Source organism: Lepus europaeus, chromosome 20, assembly GCF_033115175.1.
Source record: "Lepus europaeus isolate LE1 chromosome 20, mLepTim1.pri, whole genome shotgun sequence".
In the NCBI taxonomy this organism is placed as follows: domain Eukaryota; kingdom Metazoa; phylum Chordata; class Mammalia; order Lagomorpha; family Leporidae; genus Lepus; species Lepus europaeus.
Window position 1 is genome coordinate 15,314,999 of NC_084846.1, and position 23,998 is coordinate 15,338,996.

The 23,998-nt window shown below is 48.8% G+C and overlaps 1 protein-coding gene across 1 annotated transcript; it reads left to right on the plus strand.

The window, feature by feature from the left end:
- Positions 1 to 11,577: 11,577 nt before the first annotated feature.
- On the plus strand, positions 11,578 to 23,613 carry CRLF2 (cytokine receptor like factor 2). Its single transcript, XM_062178523.1, has 9 exons — positions 11,578 to 11,635; positions 14,802 to 14,900; positions 17,862 to 17,961; positions 19,266 to 19,429; positions 19,872 to 20,035; positions 20,280 to 20,442; positions 22,847 to 22,952; positions 23,182 to 23,266; positions 23,350 to 23,613. The coding sequence occupies exons 1-9, from the start codon at positions 11,578 to 11,580 to the stop codon at positions 23,611 to 23,613; spliced, it is 1,203 nt and encodes a 400-aa protein (XP_062034507.1).
- Positions 23,614 to 23,998: the final 385 nt, after the last annotated feature.

Genomic DNA, 23,998 nt, shown 5'->3' on the forward strand with positions numbered 1-23,998 from the left:
AAGTCATCCACGTGAGGAGATCTAGATGAAATTTCTGACTCATGGTTTTGTAGGTATTTGGGGAGTAAACCCAGACTGAAGATCAATCTCTCTTCTCCTCTCTCTGTTACCCTGCCTTTCAAAACTCAAAGTTTTGAAAAATGTTTTGAAACAAAGTTTAAAAACTCAAAGTTATGAAACATGAATTACCTTAATTGATTTTTTAAAGATTTATTTTATTTATTTGAAAGAGTTACAGAGAGAGGCAGAGACAGAGAGAGAGGTCTTCCATCCGCTGGTTCACTCCCCAAACGGCCACAACAGCCAGAGCTGTGCTGGTCCGAAGCCAGGAGCTAGGAACTTCTTCCAGGTCTGCCAAAGAAAAATATCTCGAGTAAATTCTGTGTCTTCCTCAGTAGAGAATGCAAAAATTAGCTTGAAGTTGATCAAGTTGGCCTGGGAAAGCGATAGAAGATGGCTCAAGTTCTTGGGCCCCTGCACCCGCATGGGAGACCAAGAAGAAGCTCCTGGCTCCTGGCTTTAGATCGGCGCAGCTCCGGCCATTGCAGCCATCTGGAGAGTGAACCATCGGATGGAAGACCTTTCTCTCTGGCTCTCCCTCTCACTGTCTGTAACTCTACTTCTCAAATAAGTAAGTGAATTAAAAAATAGTAATAATATCATTTAGATCTATTGACTATGAATCAGAGCCAACTTCCAAAGAAAAATATCTTGAGTAAATTCTGTCTTCCTCAATAAAGAATGCTGAAATTATGCTTAAAGTTGACCATTCAAGAAACAGAGATGCTTGTTTACTGAATCACAGGAGAGATAATGGGATTGTTATCAGGGAAGCAGCTTTGTTTTCTTGGACTTTCATATTGTTTGAACTCACATGTGTGCATAAACAGACAACCATACATGCGCACACATGCAGGAAGAGAAGAAAAAGAATAATGTAACTCCTAATCAGTTAATTATGGAAATATTAACATTTTTCTCAGAAATTACTTTCATGATCTGTGTGCATGTGTTTCCATCCAACTCTTAAATTTCATTAAACACCAGGCAAAATCATGGTTGTCATACCATGAATACAAACAGAGCATGAAACCCTTAAACTGCAATATATTTTATTATTAGATATTACTCTTTTTTTTTTTTTTGGACAGGCAGAGTGGATAGTGAGAGAGAGAGACAGAGAGAAAAGTCTTCCTTTTTGCCGTTGGTTCACCCTCCAATGGCCGCCGCAGCCCGCGCATCGCACTGATCCGAAGCTGGGAGCCAGGTACTTATCCTGGTCTCCCACGCGGGTGCAGGGCCCAAGCACTTGGCCCAACCTCCACTGCCTTCCCGGGCCATAGCAGAGAGCTGGACTGGAAGAGGAGCTACCAGGACAGAATCTGGCACCCCGACTGGGACTAGAACCCCGGGTGCCAGCCGTAGCAGCCATTCGGGGGGTGAGCCAATGGAAAGGAAGAGCTTCCTCTCTGTCTCTCTCTCACTGTCTAACTCTGCCTGTAAAAAAAGAGAAGAAAAGTAAATTATACAATTAAAGTGAACTAGCCAAATCTCAACAGAATATTTAAATTAAAAATAAAGACACTTAGAGGCTGGCGCTGTGGCGCAGTGGGTTAAAGCCCCAGCCTGCAGCATTGGCATCCTAAACAGGCGCTGGTTCAAGTCCCGGCTCTGCTTCCCATCCAGCTCCCTGGCTTCAGGTCAACTCAGCTCCAGTTGTTGTGGCCATTTAGGGAGTGAACCAGAGGATGAAAGACCTCTCTCTCTCAGTGTGTGTGTGTGTGTGTGTGTGTCTACCTCTCTCTGTAACTCTTTCAAATAAATACAATAAAAATAAAAACATAGAGACATCTAACTTTATCTAGTCGATTAAAGACCTAAGCAGATCCAGTAAGATTTTTAAAGAAGTTTCTTAACCTAATAGATATTAAAATGTGTTACATGGGCCAGCGCTGTGGTGTAGCAGGTAAAGCCGCTGCCTGCAGTGCTGGCATGACATAGGGACGCCAGTTCGAGTCCCAGCTGCTCCACTTCCGATTCCGCTCTCTGGAATGGCCTGGGAAAGCAGTAGAAGAGGACCGATATCCTTGGGCCCATGCATCTGCGTGGGAGACCCGGAAGAAACTCCTGATTCCTGGCTTTGGATTAGCACATCTTGCGACCATCTGGGGTGTGAACTAGCAGGTTGAAGATCTCTGTCTCTCTCTGCCTCTGCTTCTGCCTCCCTGTAACTCTGCCTTTCAAACAAATAAATAAATCTTTTTAAAAATGTGTTACACGTCAATAAAAGCTAAATTATGTGGCATGGATATCAGAAAGATGAAAAAAAAGTGTAACAGTATGCAAAAGTCTCAAGTTTATACAAAAATTTTCTACTTGAAAATTGTAGCATCTTTAGTATTTTAGGCATGGAAAGCCAAGGCACTCTGGCAAAAAAAAAAAAAAAAATCTAAATGAAAGATCTCTGCAAGTGAGATCCCAGTGGAAAGAATGGGCCATCAAAGAAAGGAGGTATCTTTCTCTGAAGGGAGGAGAGAACTTCCACTTTGACTATGACCCTGTCAGAATAAGATCAAAGTCAGCGAACTCTAAAGGCTTCCATAGCCTTGGCAACTCATTGCAAGAGCCTAAGGGGATTACTGACGCCATAATCAAGAGTGTCAATTTGTTAAGTCAACAACAGGAGTCACTGTGCACTTACTCCTCATGTAGGATCTCTGTCCTTAATGTGTTGTACATTGTGATTTAATGCTATAACTAGTACTCAAACAGTATTTTACACTTTGTGTTTCGGTGCAAACTGATGAAAGCTTTACTTCGGTGTGGGTGCAAACTGATGAAAGCTTTACTTAATATATACTAAATTGATCTTCTGAATATAAAGAGAATTGAAAATGAATCTTGATGCGAATGGAAAGGGAGAGGGAGCGGGAGATGGGAGGGTTGCGGGTGGGAGGGAAGTTATGGGGGGGAAAGCCATTGTAATCCATAAATTGTACTTTGGAAATTTATATTTATTAAATAAAAGTTAAAAAATTGTAGCATCTTAAATCAGTGGATTCATTAAATATTTGGTCGTGGAAAAATTCTAAATTGATAAAGAAACAAGGAAACCATATAAAATTTAGTATTTAAAAATTCAAAATAGCATAGGAATCCTATCAGAACATTTGCAGCTTATAAAACATGTTCTGCAGATTATCATTAATTTATGAATTACTTGAGTAAGGATAGCATGAGCCTAGAAGTTAGAAAGCAGTGGTGTTGTGCTTGTGACACTGAGCTATGTGTGAGCTGCTGCTTCTTGCTCCCACAGGAAGAAATCCCCAGCCAGAAGCCTCAGTGAGCAGGGGTTTCATCTCTTGCCCTCTGCTTCCTCCCCAAGACTATGTGTCAGGGCAAAGGTGACATCTGAGAATAAAAAAGGAAACCAGCTTTAAAGCATTACAATGGATTTTACAGAACTAATTAACGGCAGAAGGGCTATCTCCCTTTATCCCATTCTGTACACTTATTTCCTTTCTGCACTAATATCGATGTCTTCATTCCTTTACATTTTTTTTTAACAAATGCTGGTATATGAGAATGGCCGTGGTGCCTACACTGAATGCAGCCAACAGGTCATAGGATATGTACACAATTTGTGGCTGGAGTGGTCACATTACAGTGAGAAGCAATCCAGATGTTTCCATTTGTTTATAATTTGTGTTACTACTTATACAATTTGATGTAGAAAAGAATGAAGCATGAAAATCTGGAAATAAGAAGCAAAACTACTGTCATTTTAGATGATATAATTGTGTCAACAAACCCCAAAACAACCTCCCAAAGCTGAAACTACAATATAAACAGTAAGATGTTTGATGAACTGCCTGGTTTAGTGCACACATATAAGCACATACAGAAATACCCTTCTCATAAATATATAACAAACAGCAACAAGACATAATGAAAAAATACATTTGGTATTTTCACAAAAAATTTAACTACCGAAAGAGAAAGTTAACAAGAATATATAACAGAACTTGGAGATACATACATACATATATATACATAATTATAGTATAATAATATAATTATTCTAATTAATAGTATAATTATTCTCCATTTTTAGATCAATAGCATAATTTTTTCCTATTTATAATTATTCTCCTTTAAACGCTAGATAAGCTCGGTCTAAGTATTGTGCATGGAAAACAGGAATGTACATGTTTCAGAAAATGTTTCCTTTAAAAGTGGGTAAATGTGTTTTAAAACATTTCAAGATAGCAATTAAGGTTCTGTGCAGACTGACAGTTCTCCCATCCATTCAGGGGTATACAGGGGAGGGGAAGAATGCGGAGTATTTGGCACAGACTGGCAGGTTCCCCGTCCACTCAGAGCCAGGCATGGGCGGGCCGAAGCCCTATTCGGAGAGCTGTCACCTCCCTTGTCCAGTATGCCAGTCTGGCTCAGGAAGGGGCGTGACTCTTTCTCCCTCCCTCCCTCCCTCCCTTCTTTCCTTTCTTTTTTTTTTTTTTTTTTTTTTTTTTGACAGGCAGAGTTAGTGAGAGAGAGAGAGAAAGGTCTTCTTTTTTCCGTGGTTTCACCCCCCAAGTGGCCACTACGGCCGGAGCTGGGCCGATCAGGAACCAGGAGCTTCCTCCGGGTCTCCCACGCGGGTGCAGGACCCAAGCACTTGGGCCATCCTCTACTGCTGTCCCAGGCCATAGCAGAGAGCTGGATCAGGACAGCAGCGGCCGGGACTCGAACCGGCGCCGCGGGCGGAGGCTGAGCAGACTGGCAGTTCCCGTGTCCAGGCCTGTCTGGCGGGGTTCTGGGTACTTCCTGGCACTGACCGTTAAGTTCGCCCGCCAGTAGCGGGACTGGATTCTGGGAGCAGACCGGCAGATCCTCACACAGTGACCAGGGGCGGGGCGGAGGGCGGTTCTCTACGCAGACAGCGGACAGGACACGCTTCTGGGTTCAGAGTGGCATGTCCACCCTCCAATCAGGGGCAGGGAGTAACTCGGGCTGAGTTCTGGGGGGCAGGCCGGGATACCCTCAGTCCAGTCAGGGGCAGACAGCGGAGGAGGGAGAATGCTGGATCCTGGGCTCAGAGTAACACCCTCGCCGTCCAGTCAAGGAACAGCAGGAGCAAGAAGAAGGCGGGCTTCTGAGCGCACACAGGCACCTTGCCTCCTCCGCTCAGGGGCACCAAGGGCGGTGAAGGGGGCGGGGTTTGTGTGCAGACTGGCAGGTCCGCCGTCCAGTCAAAGACAAGCAGGAGTGCGGAAGAAGGCAGAGTTCTTGCCGCTGATTGGCAGGTCCTCTGTCCAGTCGTAGTTCTTGGCCCAGACTCGCAGGTCCCCCAAGCAGGTTTATACAGGCAGAGGTCAGGGTAGAGGGTGGAGTTCTGGGCGTAGACAGCCAGTTCCCTCATCCAGTCGGTGATGTTCTGGGTGTAGACTATTCGGTCCTCTATCCAATTAGGGGCAAGCAGGGGCGGGAAACAAAACAATGGGGTTCTGGGTGCTGATTGGCAGGCAGGAGGTGTCTGGGAGCAGATTGACAGGCCTCTTGCCCACTCAAAGCAAAGCATGAGGGAAGTGGGTCGGCTTCTGGGTGCAGAATGGCAGGTACTCCGTTCAGTCAGAGGCAGAAGGTGGGGTTGGGGGAGGCGGAGTCCTGCACACTGACTGGCACCGCCATCGCCCATTCGGAGGAGGGAAGGGAGGGAAGGCGGGTTTTAGCGGAGACTGGCAGGTTCTTTGTCCAAAAGAACGTGCTTGGTGAGTGATGTAATAAACCTGGTCGATGACCTTTACACCTGCTAATTACTTTTTCTGCTTTAAAGATATGTGCATTAGTTTATTTAACTTTTTTGATAGGAGAGAGAGAGAGAGATCCTCGGGCTCACTCCCCAAATGGGCAGAGCCAGGAACTCCATTCGGGTCTACCCCACGTGCAGCAGGTGCACAAAGACCCAAGCCATCTCTTGCTGCTGACCCCCAAGCGTACTTGAGCAGGGAGCTGCAGTCCGGAGCCAGAGCCAGGAACTCCATCTGGATCTCCCCACGTGAGTGTCAGGTGCACAAGAACTCTCTTCTCTTCCGCCGTGGGCAGGGCCAACCCTTGGTGTCCACCTCCTGCTGGAGGTCAGCTAGACTGGTGGCCTTCCTGGCTAACCACCATCCCAGCTGACCAGCCCTTGAGCTAAAATTGCACCTGTAGCCGGGACAACCCAAATAAAGGCTCTTGGTTCATTTTTGTTTTGGAGTCGGTGATTTTTATGCACTTATGTATGTAAATTTATTTAAGCTTATGTAAATGCACTGGAATTTATGTAAAATTTTAATTTATTTAAATTTTGAAATTTATGTAAATTTAGAAATCCAAGCAAATGTGTTGCAATTTCTGCAAGCTTATTGAAATTCATGTGAATTCATTAAGTCTTGTAAATTTATTGAAATCTAGTAAAATTAATGTAGATTTATGTAAATTGATTAGGTTTATGTTTATGTGAATTTACCAGAATTTATTTATTGAAATCTATGTGAACTTATTGAAATTTATTGAAATCTATATAAAGTTTCAAAAATTATGTAAATCACCTGATTCTGTGTAAATTTCTGTAAATTTATTGAAAAGGCGGGGAGAGAGAGAGAGGGCTCGCATCTGCTGGGGACTTGAGATGTTGCTGACACAGGACCAACGGCCAGATGTAGAGGGCGGGCACTTAGCCGGGCTCATCATAATGGACAGCTCACCCTTCCTGCACACATCCTGATGAGCAACACCATGGTCGGCCAGTTCCTCAGATTTGGTCTCTTACAACCGGCTGTCTTCCCTGTGGTCTGCAGTGCAGGAGTGAGCAGGTCAGGAGGTCCAGCTCCTGATCCCCATGTGATTGACAGGATGATGTCCCCAGGGTGTCCAGGTCCTAATCCACCCTTGACAGAGAGGCTAGCTTCCTGCACCTGTCCAGAAGGTGTGGACATGCTTTGGCCCCCCATGACCTGGCCGACTTCCTGCACTGTCAGCACCTCCTCGTTCTCACCTGTACCAGAACCTGCTGGGGACTCGTCCCAGGAACAGGTGGGCATGGGCAGTCATTGCACTGTGGCTCCACTTCCCATCCAGCTCCCTGCTCATGCACACCTGGGAGGAAGCAGCAGGGAATGGCTCAGGGGCTCAGCCTGTGCTCCCCTGATGCCAGCTGGTGGTCCACATCCTGCCAGTCATTCCATTTGACAAGAGGCCACACTACCTGAAGAAGCTGGGGTGAGGGAAGGGGCAGAAGAGTGAGCATGGCAAGTTCTGGAACCTTCCATCTGTCACTGAGGGTCAGCCATCCACCCCCATCTCCCTTACAAATCTCAGCACTGCCATCATAAGGGATGCAGGAAGCAGGCTCAGTCTTCTACACCCATCTCCCTTGCAAATCTTAGCATTGCCATTATGAGGGAAGCAAGAAACAAGAGACAGGACAGGAAAGTACAGTCACAGCCAGGAACTTTCTGGAACATTCTGAAACCTTTGATCCATCACAGGGTCAGCCTTCCACACTCATCTTCCTTGCAAATTTCAGCACAACTATTTGAGTTCCTAGCTCTCGACTTTAGCTCCCCTCTCCTGAGTCTCCTTGCGCACCTGCTGCACCTCCATGGGAGATCTGGAGGAGCTCCTTGCTCCTGATTTTGACCTGGCTCAGCCCTGGCTGTGTGGCCACTTGGGGAACATCTTGCCTGGGGTACATGCATCTGACAGATTACCTTTTAGCGATAAAGCCTAGCACAAGGGAACAGATGAGGGTCCCCAAGAACACAAGCAGGGACACATGCACAAGGCTGCCATCCTCTGTGTCAGAGCCTGCAGGTGGAAACATGACAAGTGTGGGCTGGGTCAGGCTGGCACATGCTATTGACAGGCAGCAGTTCACCTGAGCCATCTCCTGTTGCTGCCTCCCAGGTGTGCATGAGTGGGGAGTTCAGTCAGCATCCAGGAACTCCATCTGGGCCTCCCAGCTAGGGGAAGCAGGTACACAAGCACGTGTACAATCCCCTGCTGCCTCCTCTCAGGTTTACATGAGCAGGGAGCTGCAGGCAGGAGCCAGGAGCTCCATCCAAGTCTCCCACATGCATGCATCAGGTGCACAAGGACCGGAGCCATCCTCTACTGCTGCCTCCCAGGTGTGTACATGCAGGGAGCTGGATCAGAAGCAGGGCAGCCAATTGGGGAGGTCCTGGGTCTGCCAGGCATCCCTGGCACCTGCCCATCACTAAGGAGTGGACCCCTGCATCCTGCAAAGCCATTACCAAGGTACATGGGCTGGCTCCAAGGGCTCTAGCCCAGGACCCTGGCATCCACAGCTCAGACCCATATGCAGTGCTTGACTCTGGGCTCTGGGCTAGAGAGATTGTATTTTTTTCTCTGGCATGCCAGACACACTGACTTCAGGGTAGGAGAGAGAGAGAGAGAGAGAGAGAGAGAGAGAGAGAGAGAGAGAAAGCAAGTATGAGCTAGTTCGCTCCTCCAAATGCACAAAACAGCAAGTTCAGGGCCAGGCTGCAGTCAGAAGCCAGGAGCTCCATCCAGGTCTCCCACATGGGTGCAGCAGGTGCACAAGGCCCTGAGCCATCCTCTGCTGCTGCCTCCCAGGTGTGCATCTGGGTCCAAAGGTGTTTTATAGAAGGAATCGATCAGCCAGGGTTGATAGACAAAATTTAAATGCGACGTGAAACTCACCAGGGGTTTCTGGCTGCCAGGTTCCATGCTCTTCACAAAGACCAAAACAGCACAAAAATACAGAAAAAGCTAATATTTCATCTTCTGCAATCCTGGAGGTTCCCAAGAGTTTCGTGCATTCGGCCAGAGGGAGCAGATGCTTGAGTGACAGCTCCCGTGCACCTGCACCCCCTGCACCTGTCCTGCCCAGTAAACCCCACCCACACTTCGGGGACCTCTGAGGGGATGTCACATACCTCCTTCTGGATGTCCAGCTGGTACTGGGAATCCAGGTGCTACAGCCATTGCTGGGTTCTGGGCTGCAACCACTGGATCAGGTAGTGGGATTCGTTAGAGTGGATGCTAGTGTTGGGCCAGAGGGTTGAAGCGTTCTGTAGGGCAACAGATCCCCCAGGGCTGAGTGGTGCCCATTCCTGCCCCCACTGGCTGCCCAGGACACTGCTGAACACTCCCTGCCTGCCTATCTGAGGGAGACCATAATGGAGCTCTGGCTCCTGACTGTAGCTCAGGCACACCTAGGAGGCAGCAGCAGGGGAAGGAGCAGGGCCTTGTGCACCTGCTGCACCCACGTAGGAGACCTGGATGGAGCTCCTGGCTCCTGGCTGCAGCCTGGTCCAGCCCCTGACTGTTGGGAACATTTTGGGGGAGTGAACCAGCACATGGAAGCTCGCTCTCCGACTCTGTCATGCAGACTTCAATCAATTAATCAACGCCACCCCACCCTGAAACAGCAGAAGCCAACAACGAGCACCCATTCATGGTGCTCACCCATTTCCTTGGTGGACAGGATGGCGATGAAGAACTGGATGCACATATGCTGGCTGCTGCCGATGACCAGGAAGTAGGTGGAGAAGGGCCACCTGGACCGGCCAAGTAGGTGGCAGCCCAGGTATATGGCTGCCTCCTGCGGGTACGCGGAGCATTCTGCTTCCCTCTCGCCTTGGCTCCTGCAGCATCCTAGAAGCATGCATTAAAATAGTCCCCAGTATCAGCCTTTCTTCTTGCACATGGCCATCGTCCCACCCCCACCCCCAGTGCTCACCTGGAGCCCAGCAGAAACAGGAAGTGCTGGGCGTCCGCGGAGAGAACAGGCCCCCAGGCCCAGGTGCAGTTCAGGAAATTGGCCTTGTAGATGAGGCAGGAAAAGTTGCTGACGGCTGTACCCTACACACCTGTGCAGCACAGGTAAGCAGGTGTGAGAGCTCAGCCTGGTGCACAGAAGCTGGGCCTGGGTGGTGGAGGGGGTCTTGCAGCGGGAGGGGTTTGGGACAAGGGGAGAAGGGGAGAAAGGCCCCTGAGATACCTGTGTTGCCATACACCAGGGTCTCACACAGATGTCTGATGGGCTGTCACTTGAACCTCGAACGTGGCGCCCACATGCAGCGTCATAGAGGTAAAGGTGCGGCAACATCCTGTCAGGAAGACCTGGCTCCATACACTGGTTCACTCCCCCCAAATGTCTGCCATAGCCAGGAGCCGTGAGACTCCTGGCAGGTGCACAGGGACCTGAACCATCCCCTGCTACTGCCTCCTCCTAGGTATTCATGAGCAAGGAGCTGTAGTCATCCAGGTCTCCCATGTGGGTGAAGTATTAAGTTTATCCACCTATCAGATCTATCTATCATAAATCTATGTTTCTACATATCCATCTGTTTATCACCTCTGTCTCTCTGTCATGTCATATCTATTATATCAACTCATCTATTTTATCTATTATCCAGCTATCTGTCATATGTCATCTACTCCTCAACATATCTCATCTACCTGCCAATTATCTCCATCTATCCATTATATCCATCATCTATATTTCCCTCTACATATGCATATATCTATCCATCACCCATTTTCTATCTACCCATCAATGTATATCATCTATCTACTTATACACTTGTTAATAAATTAATACATATCATGTATCTTTTCATTAATCTGTGAATATATCTATATGTACATGTCTCACTTATCCTTTCATAATATCTATCCTATATGGTAAGCATCTATCTACCTATAGCACCTACAATTTATGTCTGTTGATCCAGCCATCCATTTATATCTAAATGATTGTCCATCTGTCCATCATCCATTCACCCATCATTCCACTCACTCATCGAAACATCCACCCATCCGTTCATCTATCCATCCATGTATGCATCCATCCATCCACCCATCCACCCACCCACCCATCCAATCCATCCACCCATCCTTCTACCCATGGTTTCCCATGACCCTCTGTGGGCACCATCATGGTTCTCTTACATGATAAGGACAGCCTGTTGTGGAGCTGAGGGCTCACCTGTGGGCTAGGAGCTCACCTTTGTAGTGACTTTCCCTGTCTCCTCATGTGTCAGTGAGCACCTGGCTTCAGTCATGTCCTCTGTGCATGCTTAGCTTAGGGTCATTTTCCTTGAAGGTCACATTGAGGCTGTGATCTGCCCCCTGGCCTCTTGGTCTCCCTGGTCCTGGAGGAATGCTGGGACAAGCCAAGTGTATAGTACAAGAGATGTCAGCAGGACACCTGTGGGGACATCAGCAAGAGAGGGAAGGCAGAGAGAGAGAGAGAGAGAGAGAGAGAGAGAGAGAGAGAGAGAAGAGAGGACATCCTGGGAACATCATCCTATCACATGGGGATTAGGACCTGGACATCTGGGGACATCCTCCTGTCTGTCATATAGGGTTGAGGACCCGCACATCCTGGGGACATTTTTCTCTGGTTCCAGGGACCCTCTGAAAAATAGAAGCAAAAATAAAAATACAAACACAAACACAATGTGGCTCAGGTTTCTGTTATTAAAAAAATTAATGACTTGCCTTTTTAACATGGGTGTTGTAATGGTTGCAAGAGGGCGAGTGATGGGACAAGCCATCGATGTGACAGGACAAGCCATCAAGTATCGGGACTGGTGTGGGGGTACAGTGAGGTGTGCATGAGCAGGAAACTGCAGTCTGGGGCCAGGAGCTCCATCCTGGTTTCCTACATGGGTGTAGCAGGTGCACAAGGCCATGAGCCATTCCCCAGCAGATGAATGGATTGGTGGGTGGGTGGGTGTGGGATGTCTATCATCATCCAAAAACGTCCTCCTCACAGCTCCCTCTTCGCTTTTCCCTCTGCCTGTCCCACCCTCAGATGCCAACCCTGAGCCCTTAATGGGATGGGAATTTTTTTTTTTTAAATCTTGGCTTGCATCTCAAAGCCTTTATCAGCTGTGTGCAGCCTGCCAGGTGCAGCCCCAGCTGAAACCAAGCTCCGGGTGCCTCCTGCTGAGACCTTAACACTCACACAGATGCACGCACCTGGGTGATCAGAGCTAGGAAGCTCTGGGGAGACCCAGGAAGGGGGATCCTAAATTTCTAGAAGTTTCCTAGGCTTCACCCTCCTCCCCCAAGGACTTCCCTCCCACTCCCTATCCCACTCTGCTCACTTGGAGCAGGAGTCATGAGCAGGTGCAAATCAGCTCAGCAGCAGCAGCCATGGATCCTGCAAATGCTGGGCTCACCGGGAGACTGATTGGCAAGCCAGCACCACCTCCTTCTCCTCTTCCTCCTCCTGCTCTTCGTCCTCCACCAGTCTGTCTTTCTGCCTGTCTGTCCATCTACTGTTCCTCTTCCTGCCTACCAGCACTTCCTTTGCGGCAAGATTGGGAAACCGTAGCCCCCGGTAAATGAGGTCAGCTCATGTCCACAGCTGCACACGACTCCACTCTTCCTGAAGGGAAGAATGAGAAGAAAAATGTGCAACCACTGGGGTGTTGTTCACATGGGACGTGAATTAAGGAATGAAGGGACAGAGACGAGGGGATGAGGGATAGATCTGTCCATCATGTGTTGATCTTTAAGGGGTCAGCTGGATTTGGGGGACTTTGGCTGGGTCTTGTGTAGTCAGACTGTGGAGACATTCCACCAACAGGTGGGGCCACATCCCACAAGCTCTGTCACTCACTGGTGTGTGGAGGGTCTCCTGCTGTCTGTCACTCCCATTGACGGCTTGTCAATCTGTCATCCTGTTTATCTGCATAAAAGCAATGCAGGCAAGTGGACCTGCAGCAGCACACTCAGGGGTGTCTATTATTTTTTAAAGGGCACTCTGGAATTAGGGGAGGAGACAAGGGTTGCTCACGGGGTGGGGGTGGGGTGTCGTTCAGTATATGGTCACCATGCATGCTCACCTGTGTTTGCATGGGAAGCAGAAGCAGCACCTGCATTCAGAGCTGTGAGGTTTACCTGGAGGACGCTGCTGTCACCTGAGGGCCATACACAGTACTGTGGGCTGCCTGGTGGTTCCAGCTTCAGAGGCCTTTGAAGGCAGGAGCCTGAGGTCCAGGTCTGGGCCTGAGCTGGGCTGCCTTGCTGGACTGCAGGAGCTCACCTGTGCCTGGGGCACCTGAGTTCCCGGACATCAGGTGAATGCCACCACAAAGGAGGCAGGTGCACAAGGCCCTGAGCCTTCCCCTGCTCATTCACAGCCCTTGTGTTCATGAGCAGGGAGATGCAGTCAGGGAGCCAGCAGCTCCACCCAGGTCTTTCAGTGTGATTGACCCATCTGGACAGTTGTCAGTTGTCAGTTGTCAGTTCTGATAGCTGCCTCACCTGCTGTGTCTCCCAAAAGGATTTGTCCTCGTGCAAAGGTCTTCTATCACACCCACTTGGGGAGCTTTCATAACAATGCTTGACCTTGAGTCCAGCTTTCAGGTGTGTGCCTGGGATACCCTCAAAATTTCAAAAATATTCTTGAACGTTCTAGAACATCCTGCTTAGATGCCTGTCAGCAGGCACGCTGTCCATTGACTTTCAGTGCAGCTCCCATGTGCTCTGCATCCGTCTGTCAATCCATCTATCATCTATTTCTCTATCCCCACCTACTTCCATCCTTCATCCATCACCTCTTATCTTTCTACCTATCTTCATTACCACATGTCATCTACTTCTACCTGTCTACCTATCTCTCTTTTTACCTATTGTCTAATTATCTATGTATGTGACACCTGTCAACTATCCATCCTCTTTATTAATCTGTCCATCATGTGCCTTTCTTTATATCTGTCTATCTAGGAATCTAGGAATCTATCACCTGTCTATCATCTATCTACTTATTATTCTGTCAGTCATCTCTCTCTCCCTCTATCTTTGTCTATCACCTATCTGTCTACCATCTACCTATCATCTATCTATCCACTAACCTCTCTATCACCTCTCTTTCCTATATCTGTCCTTATGCATGAATCTCTCCCTCAGCCATCCATCAACCTCTCTGTCTACCTTCGAACATCCTTACCAGTCATCTCTCCATCATCCACCCATCTGTAAGTCATCCTTCCACCTGTCAATCATCTGTCAACCTGTGCATCATCTGTCCTTTTGTCACTCATCTGTCCATCGGTCCATCATAAGCCCAGACTGCAAGCCCCCAGCTGGTTCTGAGGCCCACCAGCACATCACTTTGACCCCTGGAAAGCCCAGGACAGCCCCAATTTCCAGAATTTTCTGAGTTGAAATGCCACTCGTGGGCTGGATGAGGAAGTGAGTGTGACGGAGAGGCCCTAAGTCATAGAGAGATGAGTTTCCCAGGAAGCCACTTCCCATTTTTTATTTAAAACTAAATTTATTTGGAAGGCAGAGCTAGAGAGAAAGAGACAGAGACAGAAGCAGAGAGAAAATGAGAGGTTCCATCTGACAGGTCTTCATGCCCATATGATAGACAGGATGACATCCCCAGGGTGTAAAAGTCCTATGTGACAGGATGACATCCCTGAGATGTCCAGGTCCTCATGCCCTTGTGATTGACAGGATGATGTCTCCAGGAAGTCCAAGTCCTAATCTCCATGTGAGAGACAGGATGTTGTCCCCAGGATGTCCATGTCCTGATCCCTATCTGATTGACAGGATGACAAGTGTGTGTAGTTTTTTTTTTTTAATGCCGATACCGAGCCTGTTTCCTTCCTGCCATTTTATCCTTTGTTCCATCTCTGCCTCTTCATCAAAGGGGTGTGGCCTCCACCTGTCACTCACCAGCCGAAATCTCCCCACCCTCCACCCTGGATGATCGTCACTCATGTGTCAGTCTCTCGTTTCGGGAGCAGGCATGAGCTGCCCAGTCCACGCAGCAGCCCCCACAGCTGCTATATTCCTCTTCACCTTCCTGCTGGGTCCTTGGGAGGCTTCGGGGCACCTGGGAACAGGTAAGAGGAACATGGGGGCAGGTAAGGCCTCAGTCCTTGGCATTAGTGGTTTACAGTCTCTGTCCTTTCTTTGACTTTTTTTCTCTTTCTAAATGTACCATAGAAGAATTTCATTGGGTTTTTTTGTGGTGATTTCCTGGCACCATGAAGAGGCCTGACTCGGGTGTGTGGAGAATCTGAAGCATCTTGGGAATCTGGGTTGTGTGCATAATCTGGGCCATGTGCATAATCTGGGCTGTGTGCAGTGTCTAGGCCATGTACAAAATCTGGGCTGTGTGAAGACTCTGGGCTGAAGCCAGGTGCCAGGAGCTCCATCCCGGTCTCCCATGTGAGTACTAGGTGCACAAGGGTATGCGTGAGCAGGGAACTGCAGGCAGGAGCAAGGAGCTCCATCCAGTCTCCCACATTTGTGCACCAGCTACACTAGGACCTGAGCCATACCCTGCTGCCGCCCCCCAGGTGTGTGTGAGCTGGAAGCTGTAGCCAGGAGCCACGACAGGCCTGGTACATGGGCCAACCTGACACCTGCCTCCCAGAATGCCATGTTTGGGAGCTGCTCTGTCTCTGAAAACTGCTGTCTTAAACACACACACACACACACACCTGCGCAGAGCATAGGTGTCTACAAGGCTGCCTCCCAGGCTGCCGCCAGCCTCAGACATCTGTCTAGCTCTCCCTTTCTGTGTCCGTCCTGCAGATAAACAGCCACTCCACTGGCCCCCCGCCATCTTGGAAACCCCTGTCTTTTGCTTCCTGTTTCTGCCAATATAAGCCTTGTTGGCTTAACCTCCAAGCATACAGACTTCTGTGCCATCAGGGACAGAAGAAGCTTCATTTTTCTGAAATATAAAATATTTAAATATATAAAATATTTAAATATATAAAATATATAATAATAAATAATGCCTCCTTCCACCTCCCCAGGGTGCATGAGCAGGGAGCTGCAGCCAGGAGCCAGGAGCTCCATCCTGGTCTCTGACATGGGTACAACAGTTGTACAAGGACCTGCGCCTTCCCCTGCTGCTACATTCACTGTCGCCAGCCTCCACTATCTGTCTAGCTCTCTCTCCCTTGGCCAGCCTGGAAACCCCTGATTGTTCTTCCAGTTTCTGCCAATCTGATCATGTGTGGGGCCTCTGACCTCAGGAATTGCAGTTCCATCAGTCACAGGAGACGCTTCACTTTTATAACAGCCAAATAATAATAGTAATAGTAAATAATGTTCCCTTCCACCTCCCGGGTGTGCATGAGCAGGGAGTTGCAGTCTGGGGCAAGGAACTCCATCCAGGTATCCCAGGTGAGTGCAGCAGGTGCAGAGGCCCTGAGCGATTATCCCCTGCTGCCTTCTCCCAGGTGTGCATGAGAAGGGAGCAGCAGCCAGGAACCAGGAGCTCCACCAGGGTCTCCCACAGCAGTTGCACAAGCTGAGCCATTCCCTGCTTCCTCTCTTCCTCCCCCTCCACCTACTGCTGAGTCCCCACCCCTACACCAGGCCCCGACCACAAGTTCCACTTCTGCTTTTCGATTGCAAAGTGGGTGTAGCCGATGGTTATCAATCACTCCGGATTCGTGTTTTTTCTTTCATGGACAGAAGTTGCAGTGAGGTCTTTGCTCCTGCTAGAGGCATGCACAGAAATGCACTCACACATGCAAATTCTTCTTCAGGTGCAAGGTGAGGCCTAGCAAGGACTTCCTAAAGCCCTAGTTCCAGAAACCAGGAGTTGATGGATGACTGACAGATATCATCTCTCAAGTCACCAACTAGGACATGTCAGAGAGACAGGTGCTGTTCAAAGAGGAGTTGATTTCAGTGAAATGCATGAATGATTTTTTCCTTGATATGCATTTCCCATTTGTTTTAACAAACTCTCTTTCAGTGACACTTGGATGTTTACATATGCATTCAGATTCATCACATATGAGTTGCTATAGACCTTTCTGCCAATGGATCCATCCATGTGCTTGCCTACATGTCCACACATCCATCCATCCATCGATCATCCATCTGTCCACCCACCCACCCATCCATCCATCCATCTATCCACCCACCTACCCATCCACCCACCCATCCATCTACCCACCCACCCATCCACCTATCTACACATCCAACCATCCAACCATCCATTTATCCACAGATGCAAGCATTCATCCAACTACCCATCCACCTATCCACTCATCCATCCACCCCCCCACCCATGCATCCATCTATCCATCCACCTGTCTGTCCACCCACCCACCCATCCATCATTCATCCATATCAGAGTGTCCAGGTTTGAGTTCTTGTTGTGTTTCAGATTCCAGCCCTCTGCTCCTGCACACCTGGGAGGCAGCAGCAGGGGATGGCTCAGGCCCCAGTGCAACTGCTACACCCATGTGGTAGAGCTTGTTGGAGCTCCTGGCTTCTGACTGCAGCTCCATCCTTATGCACACCTGGGAGGAGGCAGCAGGGGGAGGCTCAGGTCCTTGTGCACCTGCTGCACCCATGTAGGATACCTGGATGGCGCTCCTGGCTTCTGACTGCAGCTCCATGCTCATGCATACCTGGATTAAGGAAGAAGCAGGAGATGGTTCGACGTCTTGTGCAAGTGCTGCACTCACATGGGAGACCCAGATGGAGCTTCTGGCTCCTGGCTGCAGCTCTCTGCTCATGCAGCTACAAAGGACAGCTCAGGTCCCTATGCTCCTGCTGTATTCACGTGAGAGATGCAGATGGAGCTCCTCGCTCCTGACTGCAGATTCCTGCTCATGCACACCTGGGAGCGGGTTCCAGGTACTTTGACCATGACCTGGTGGTGCCATAGATGATGGTGACCCAACTAGGATGTCACCAGGGCTGCAGACTTTCCCTCAGTGTTGCACCTGCGCATTTCCAGCTCAGCATGCCTCTGACAGCTATCATTCATCCATCTAGCGGGTCGGGCTTTTGCTGGCAGTGGTCTGTCATCTTCTGTCTCCACACAGGGCAGCTAGGACTCCAGATCACCTGCTTCAATTTCCAGACAGTACAGGTCACCTGGGACGCTGGCAAAACATTCGGAAGCAACCTGACCTTCATGTACAGGTGAGGTCCTCGGGAAGTGAGTGAGGCCAGGAGCCTCAGTTACAAAGTGTATTCTGCCTCTGGAGGGGTGCATGGGTGTGAGGGAGCTCAGGAGGGTGTGCAGTGGACTCGAGGTGCAGGTAGATGCTTAGAAATACATTATGCAAAAAATTACGAAGCGATCTCAGTATATTTTTGCATCCAGCTCAAAATGAGGGCAAACAATGCTTGAAATGAATGCACAAAATTGATGCAAAAATGCTTGGAAATGTATTATGCAAAAATAAAAATATGCAGTTATCTCAGCATATTTTGCACCCAGCTTGAGATGCATGCAAAAATACAACCTTCCAAAAATAAAATTATTCCGAGATCTCAACATGTTTTTATCCATCTTGAAATGCATGGAAATAATGCTTGAGATGCACAAAATGCAGAGATGCCTGACAAAAAAGCATGCATAAATGCATGGAAATGCATTATGCAAAAAAAACGCAGCCATTTCAGTGTATTTTAATGCAACTTGAAATACATGCAAACAATGTTTGAAATGCATTGTAAAAATGAATGCAAAAGTGCATGGAAGGGTCAGTGCTGTGACCTAGCAGGTAAAGCTACTGCCTGCAGTGCTGGCTACCATATGGACGCCTGTTCGAGTCCTGGCTGCTCCATTCCCAAACCAGCTCTCTGCTATGGCCTGGGAAAGCAATAGCAGATGGCCCAAGTCCTTGGGCCCCTGAACCATGTGGAAGACCCTGAAGAAGCTCCTGGTTCCTGGCTTCAGATTGGCAGCAAATTGGGGAGTGAACCAGCAGATGGAAAACCTCTCTCTCTCTCTCTCTCTCTCTCTCTCTCTCTCTCTCTCTCTGCCTCTCTGCCTCTCTGCTTCTCTTTCTCTCTCTGTGTAACTCTGACTTTAAAATAAATAAATGAATCTTTTTTTAAAAAAAGTGCATGGAAATGCATCCTGCAAAAATCATGCAGCAATCTGTTTATTTTTGCGTGCAGCTTGAAATGCATGCAAACAACGCTTGAGATGCATGCAAAAAATTCCATGCAAAAATAATGGAAATGCATTATGCAAAAATTATCTCAGTATATTTTTGCATCCAGCTCGAAATGCATGCAAACAACGCCTGCAAAAATGCACGGAGATAAACTTGAGGAGCATGCCAAAACAAAAAAAAAAATGCACAAGCATGCATCCTGCAAAACATCACATCACACCTGCCTTGCAGGTGACACTGGAAATTCTTTTTTAATTCTATAAGAGCCGCAGGGATGGGGCTCAGCACGCGCCGCTGTCCTGTATGTGTCCTCGTCAGGTTCCAGGATGACCCTGCCTATGTCCAGTGCCTGCACTACAGCATCCATGGCGGTCACACCAATGGGTGCCTGCTGTCTACCGCGGGCGATGACATCCTGCACTTTGCGCTCCTCAACGGCAGCCACGCCCTCATCAACCGCAGCCAGTGGCTCAGCGACCACCGTGAGTGCTCATGGGTGTATTTCTTCTGCTTTGGATGGACATCTGTTAGTCATGTCTTTAGAGAGGGCAGGGGAAATTGCAGGATCATCCAGTTACCTGCTCCAGGGTGCCCTGCAAACCCTCCTTGGCCAAGCGTGCAAATGCAATGGAAACAATACATCATGAGCACATGCCGACCCACATGACATCACACAATTAACCATGTGATGTCATGCAATTAACGATGTGACCTCACCTGATGACCGACACGACGTCACAGGCTCCAACCCACATGACGTCACGCAAAGAGCCATGTGAGATCACCTGATAACCGCATGACGTCACTCGAGAAGCTCCCCCCCCCCCGTGTGACATTGCCTGGAGTGGGCAGGGAATTCCTGGATGCCTCTGTGATGTCATCGAGCCGCGACTGGCGGCTCGTGTTGGATGTGATGGTGGCAAGGTTTTCCCCTCCTTCTCCTCCTCCTCTCAGTGAAGCCCGGCTCACCCCGTGACATCAGCTTCCAGTGGGAGGAGGAGGCAGTGACTGTGAGCTGCATGCAACTACCCTACAGCGGGATCCTGTACGAGGTGCAGCACCGTAGCACCTTCGACACTGAGTGGCAGGTGAAGGAGTCGGGGCCTGGGGCGGGGGGCGGGGTCTGCACGGGTCTCCCAGGTGAGTGCAGCAGGTGCACAGGGACCTGAGCCACCTCCTGCTGCTGCCTCCTAAGTGTGCGTGAGCAGAAACATGAAGCCAGGAGCCAGGAGCTCCATCCGGGTTTCCCAGGTGGGTGTAGCAGGTGCATAGGTATCTGCAGCCTCAGATGAGCCCTGAAGTGTGGTCGCTCTGTTTCCCCAAAACCCCCAGTCCCAGGATGCGGAGACCTGCAATGTCACCATCCGGGGCTTGGATCCAGACAAATGCTACCGCTTCCGGGTGCGAGCGAGGACGAAGCTGTCTGTCTATGGCCCTGAGGCCCAGCCCAGCGAGTGGTCAGCTGTCAGTCATTGGAAGCAGGCACGGCCAAAAGGTGAGAACACCTGGCTTCAGGTATAAGCCACACCCAGCTTCAGGGTTCCCAGGGGAACTAGAGGAACGGGGTGGGACCAGGGGAAAGGGGAGGAACTAGGAGCTAAGATTGACAGGAGAAGGGGCAGGATCAGGAGTAAGGATTGGCAGGAGAACAGGAGGGACCAGAAGAGGAGATTGGCAGGAAAAAGGGTGGGACCTGGAGTGGAGACTGATAGGAGATGGGTGAGGTATCAAGGCTGGAGATTGACAGGAAAAGGGGTGGGACCAGGAGTGGACAGAGGGTGACTTCTGCTGGGCACAGATGAACAAATGGGAATAACAGAAAGCAGTGATGGAGGCCCTGATGGATGTCTAAGGTGACAGTCGTCATGGCCAGGAGGTGATACGTGACATGTGACATGGCCACGTGGCTTCAGGCATGTCTATGGCTGCTCAGAGATGTCAGGCAACAGGTGGATGACCAGGTGGAAGGGTGGAATAGATGGTTGTGAAGGGACATGGAGCTGTGCAGGTGATGGGCAGACTGGTAGAGAGATGTGGAGAGGCTCAGATGATTGACACATGGAGAGATGGATGATTGACAAATGAATAAACACTCAGATGATTGACACATAGATGGACAGATATTAAGATGATGGACACATACATTAATAGATACACAGAGGATGGACACACACCCAAAGATGATGGGTAATGGACACATAGGATAGATTGATGGACAGGTGCAAAATAACAAGAAGGAAATTGGAGTTGAAAGGCCAGCTTGTTTTGGGTGAAAGAAATGTGAAATCAATGCAAAGTGATTTCCATGACACCTCCAAGGTCACTGCATGGATAACAGATAGATAGGCAGATTGACAGGTAAATGGATGGATTAATAGATAGATAGATAGATAGATAGATAAAATGGATAGGCAGATAAATGGATGGATTGACAGACACATAGATATGTAGCTAGATAGATGATAAGTTGATGGATTGGCAAATGGATAAATACATAGATACTTTGATATGTAGACATGATAGATAAATGGATGGATTGGCAGATGGATGCATATATATGTAGATAGATAGATGATAGATAACTAGATGGACTGATGGATAAGTGGTTGGATTGACAGATACATAAACAGATGGATCTGTAGATAGATGATAAATAAGTGGGTAGATTGACAGATACATAGATATGTAAATAGATGATACATACATAAGTGGATGGATAGACAGATAAGTAGCTGGATTGACAGATGGATAGACAGATATGTAGATAGATGATAGATAAGTGGATGGAAAGACAAATAAATGGTAGGATTGACAGATACACAGATAGATATGTAGATAGATAATAGATAAGTGGATGAATTATCAGATGGATAGATATCTAGACAGATGATAGATACATGGTTAAATTGACAGATACATAGATGGATATGTAGATATATAATAGGTACATGGTTGGATAGATAAATGATACATCAGCAGATGGATACATAAGTGGATGGATTGACAGATAGATATATTGATACACATAGATAGATACATAGATACATATATAAATGATTAATGAGAGACACAAACCAGAGGATTGACACATGACTGGGAGAACTGATAGAGAAACAGTTATGGAATGTGAATACCTGATGCACAAATGACAGTTCACCAACAATGGGTAAATATAGACACATATATTGGAGATGATGGACAAGTGACAGACAGAGGAGAAGATAGACATCAGTTGGTGGTAGATGGCACAGACAGACAAGTAAGATGACAGATGGATCTATGAATTGATGACAAGAAATAGATTGACAGACGATAGGTGAGGGATGGATGGATAAAAGATGAGACAGAACATACATAGTTGATGGACTGGTGGATGATTGACAGATGGTAGATAGACATACGACATGATGGAATTGACAGGTCAATCTGTATTATACATATCATGGACATATGTGATTGACAGATGGTAGATAGACCCACAGATGAGTGGATTGATTGACAGGTCAGTTTGTACTATATGTGTCTCCATGCATGAAGATGGACAGACATAGATGATTGACAGATGGCAGATAGACATCAGATGAGTGGATTGACAGATCAGTCCATATTACCTATGTCTCCATAGATAATGATAGCTAGACATAGATGATAGACAAGTAGTAGTGACACACAGGTGAGTGGACTGATTGACAGATGTCTCTGTGGATGATGATGGACAGGGTCAGCATCAGGGTCTTGTGGGTGGCCCTGCCTCTGCCCTGGCTGGGGGTGGGTGTGCAGGTGGACGCCTGGTTCATTTGTGGCCTGAAGGCAGTTCATGGCATTCTAGAGCATTCCAGAAGGTTCTAGAAATGGAGCAGGGCCTTGTTGATTTATTTTATTTTATTTTATTTTTTAAGATTCATGCTCGGACAGGACTCAGGTCCCCAAGTTTACCTTCGTCTTTGTCCTGGCCAGCATCCTGCTCATGGGCCTCCTCTTTCTGTCCTTGTGGAAGCTGCACAGGTGAGGCTGGCACTGACCAGATGCACAGGTGGGGGGGCATCAGGGCTGGGCAGGGGTCCATGCACATCTGGGAAGAGGCAGCAACAGGGCTTGGCTCAGAGCCTTGTACACCTGCTATACCCACCTGGGAGACCCAGATGGAGCTCCTGGGGATGGCTCAGGGTCTTGTGCTCCTGAGTAGGGAGGGGAAGGGAGGACCTGCCACATGAATGACAGCTGTCGGTTACAGTGTCAAGAAATTTCTCGTGCCCACTGTGCCAGACCCCAAATCCAGCTTCCCCGGGCTCTTCGAGTGCCACCGAGGAGATTTCCAGGTAAAGCCCAGTGTTCCTGGCCCATGTACTTATCCCTCACCTTTTACATTTCACCATTCACCTTTCACCTTTCACCCCAGCAGGAGTGGATCTCTGACACCCAGAACGTGGCACCTCCAGATCCAATGGAAGACAGTGCCCCGGAGCACACACTGGTCATCCACCTGCCCAGGATGGACCCCCAGGAGGTGCCTGGGGCATCCAACCCGGGGTACCCTGAAGTTAGGGAGCAGAAAGCCGCTGTGGACTCCCCCAGGCTCCCTTGCTCCCCACCAGAAAGCACCAGCCTGGAAGCCCTGGCACAGCCCAAATTCACACTGGAAGACACACACTATGTGGTGATGTAAAAGGAGTTTGCAAACTAAGGAGGCAAAGCGGGCAGCGGGGGCAGGGGGATGTCTCCTGGGCTCCACAGCTTCAGGATGCGGACCTCTGTGGTTCCCCCAGCCTGTGCTGGGCACCATCCTGGGGACCTGAGGACCTTACCTGGGGAAGGAGGGGAGCTGTTAGGAGTTGGCTGCTGGGGACTGTTGCTGCACAGGACCCCTTCTGGATGTGAATCAGAGACCTCCTTGGTCTCCGGGAACCCCTCCCTCAGCTGTCACTCAGAGGAGGGGTGGGGGATGGGTAGATGGAGCTGTCGCTGCCAAGGATCCCCTTTTGGCTATGCATCAGAGACTCCCTTGCTCTCAAGGAACCCTCCCTCAGCTGTGGGCAGGGACTGCAGCTGTC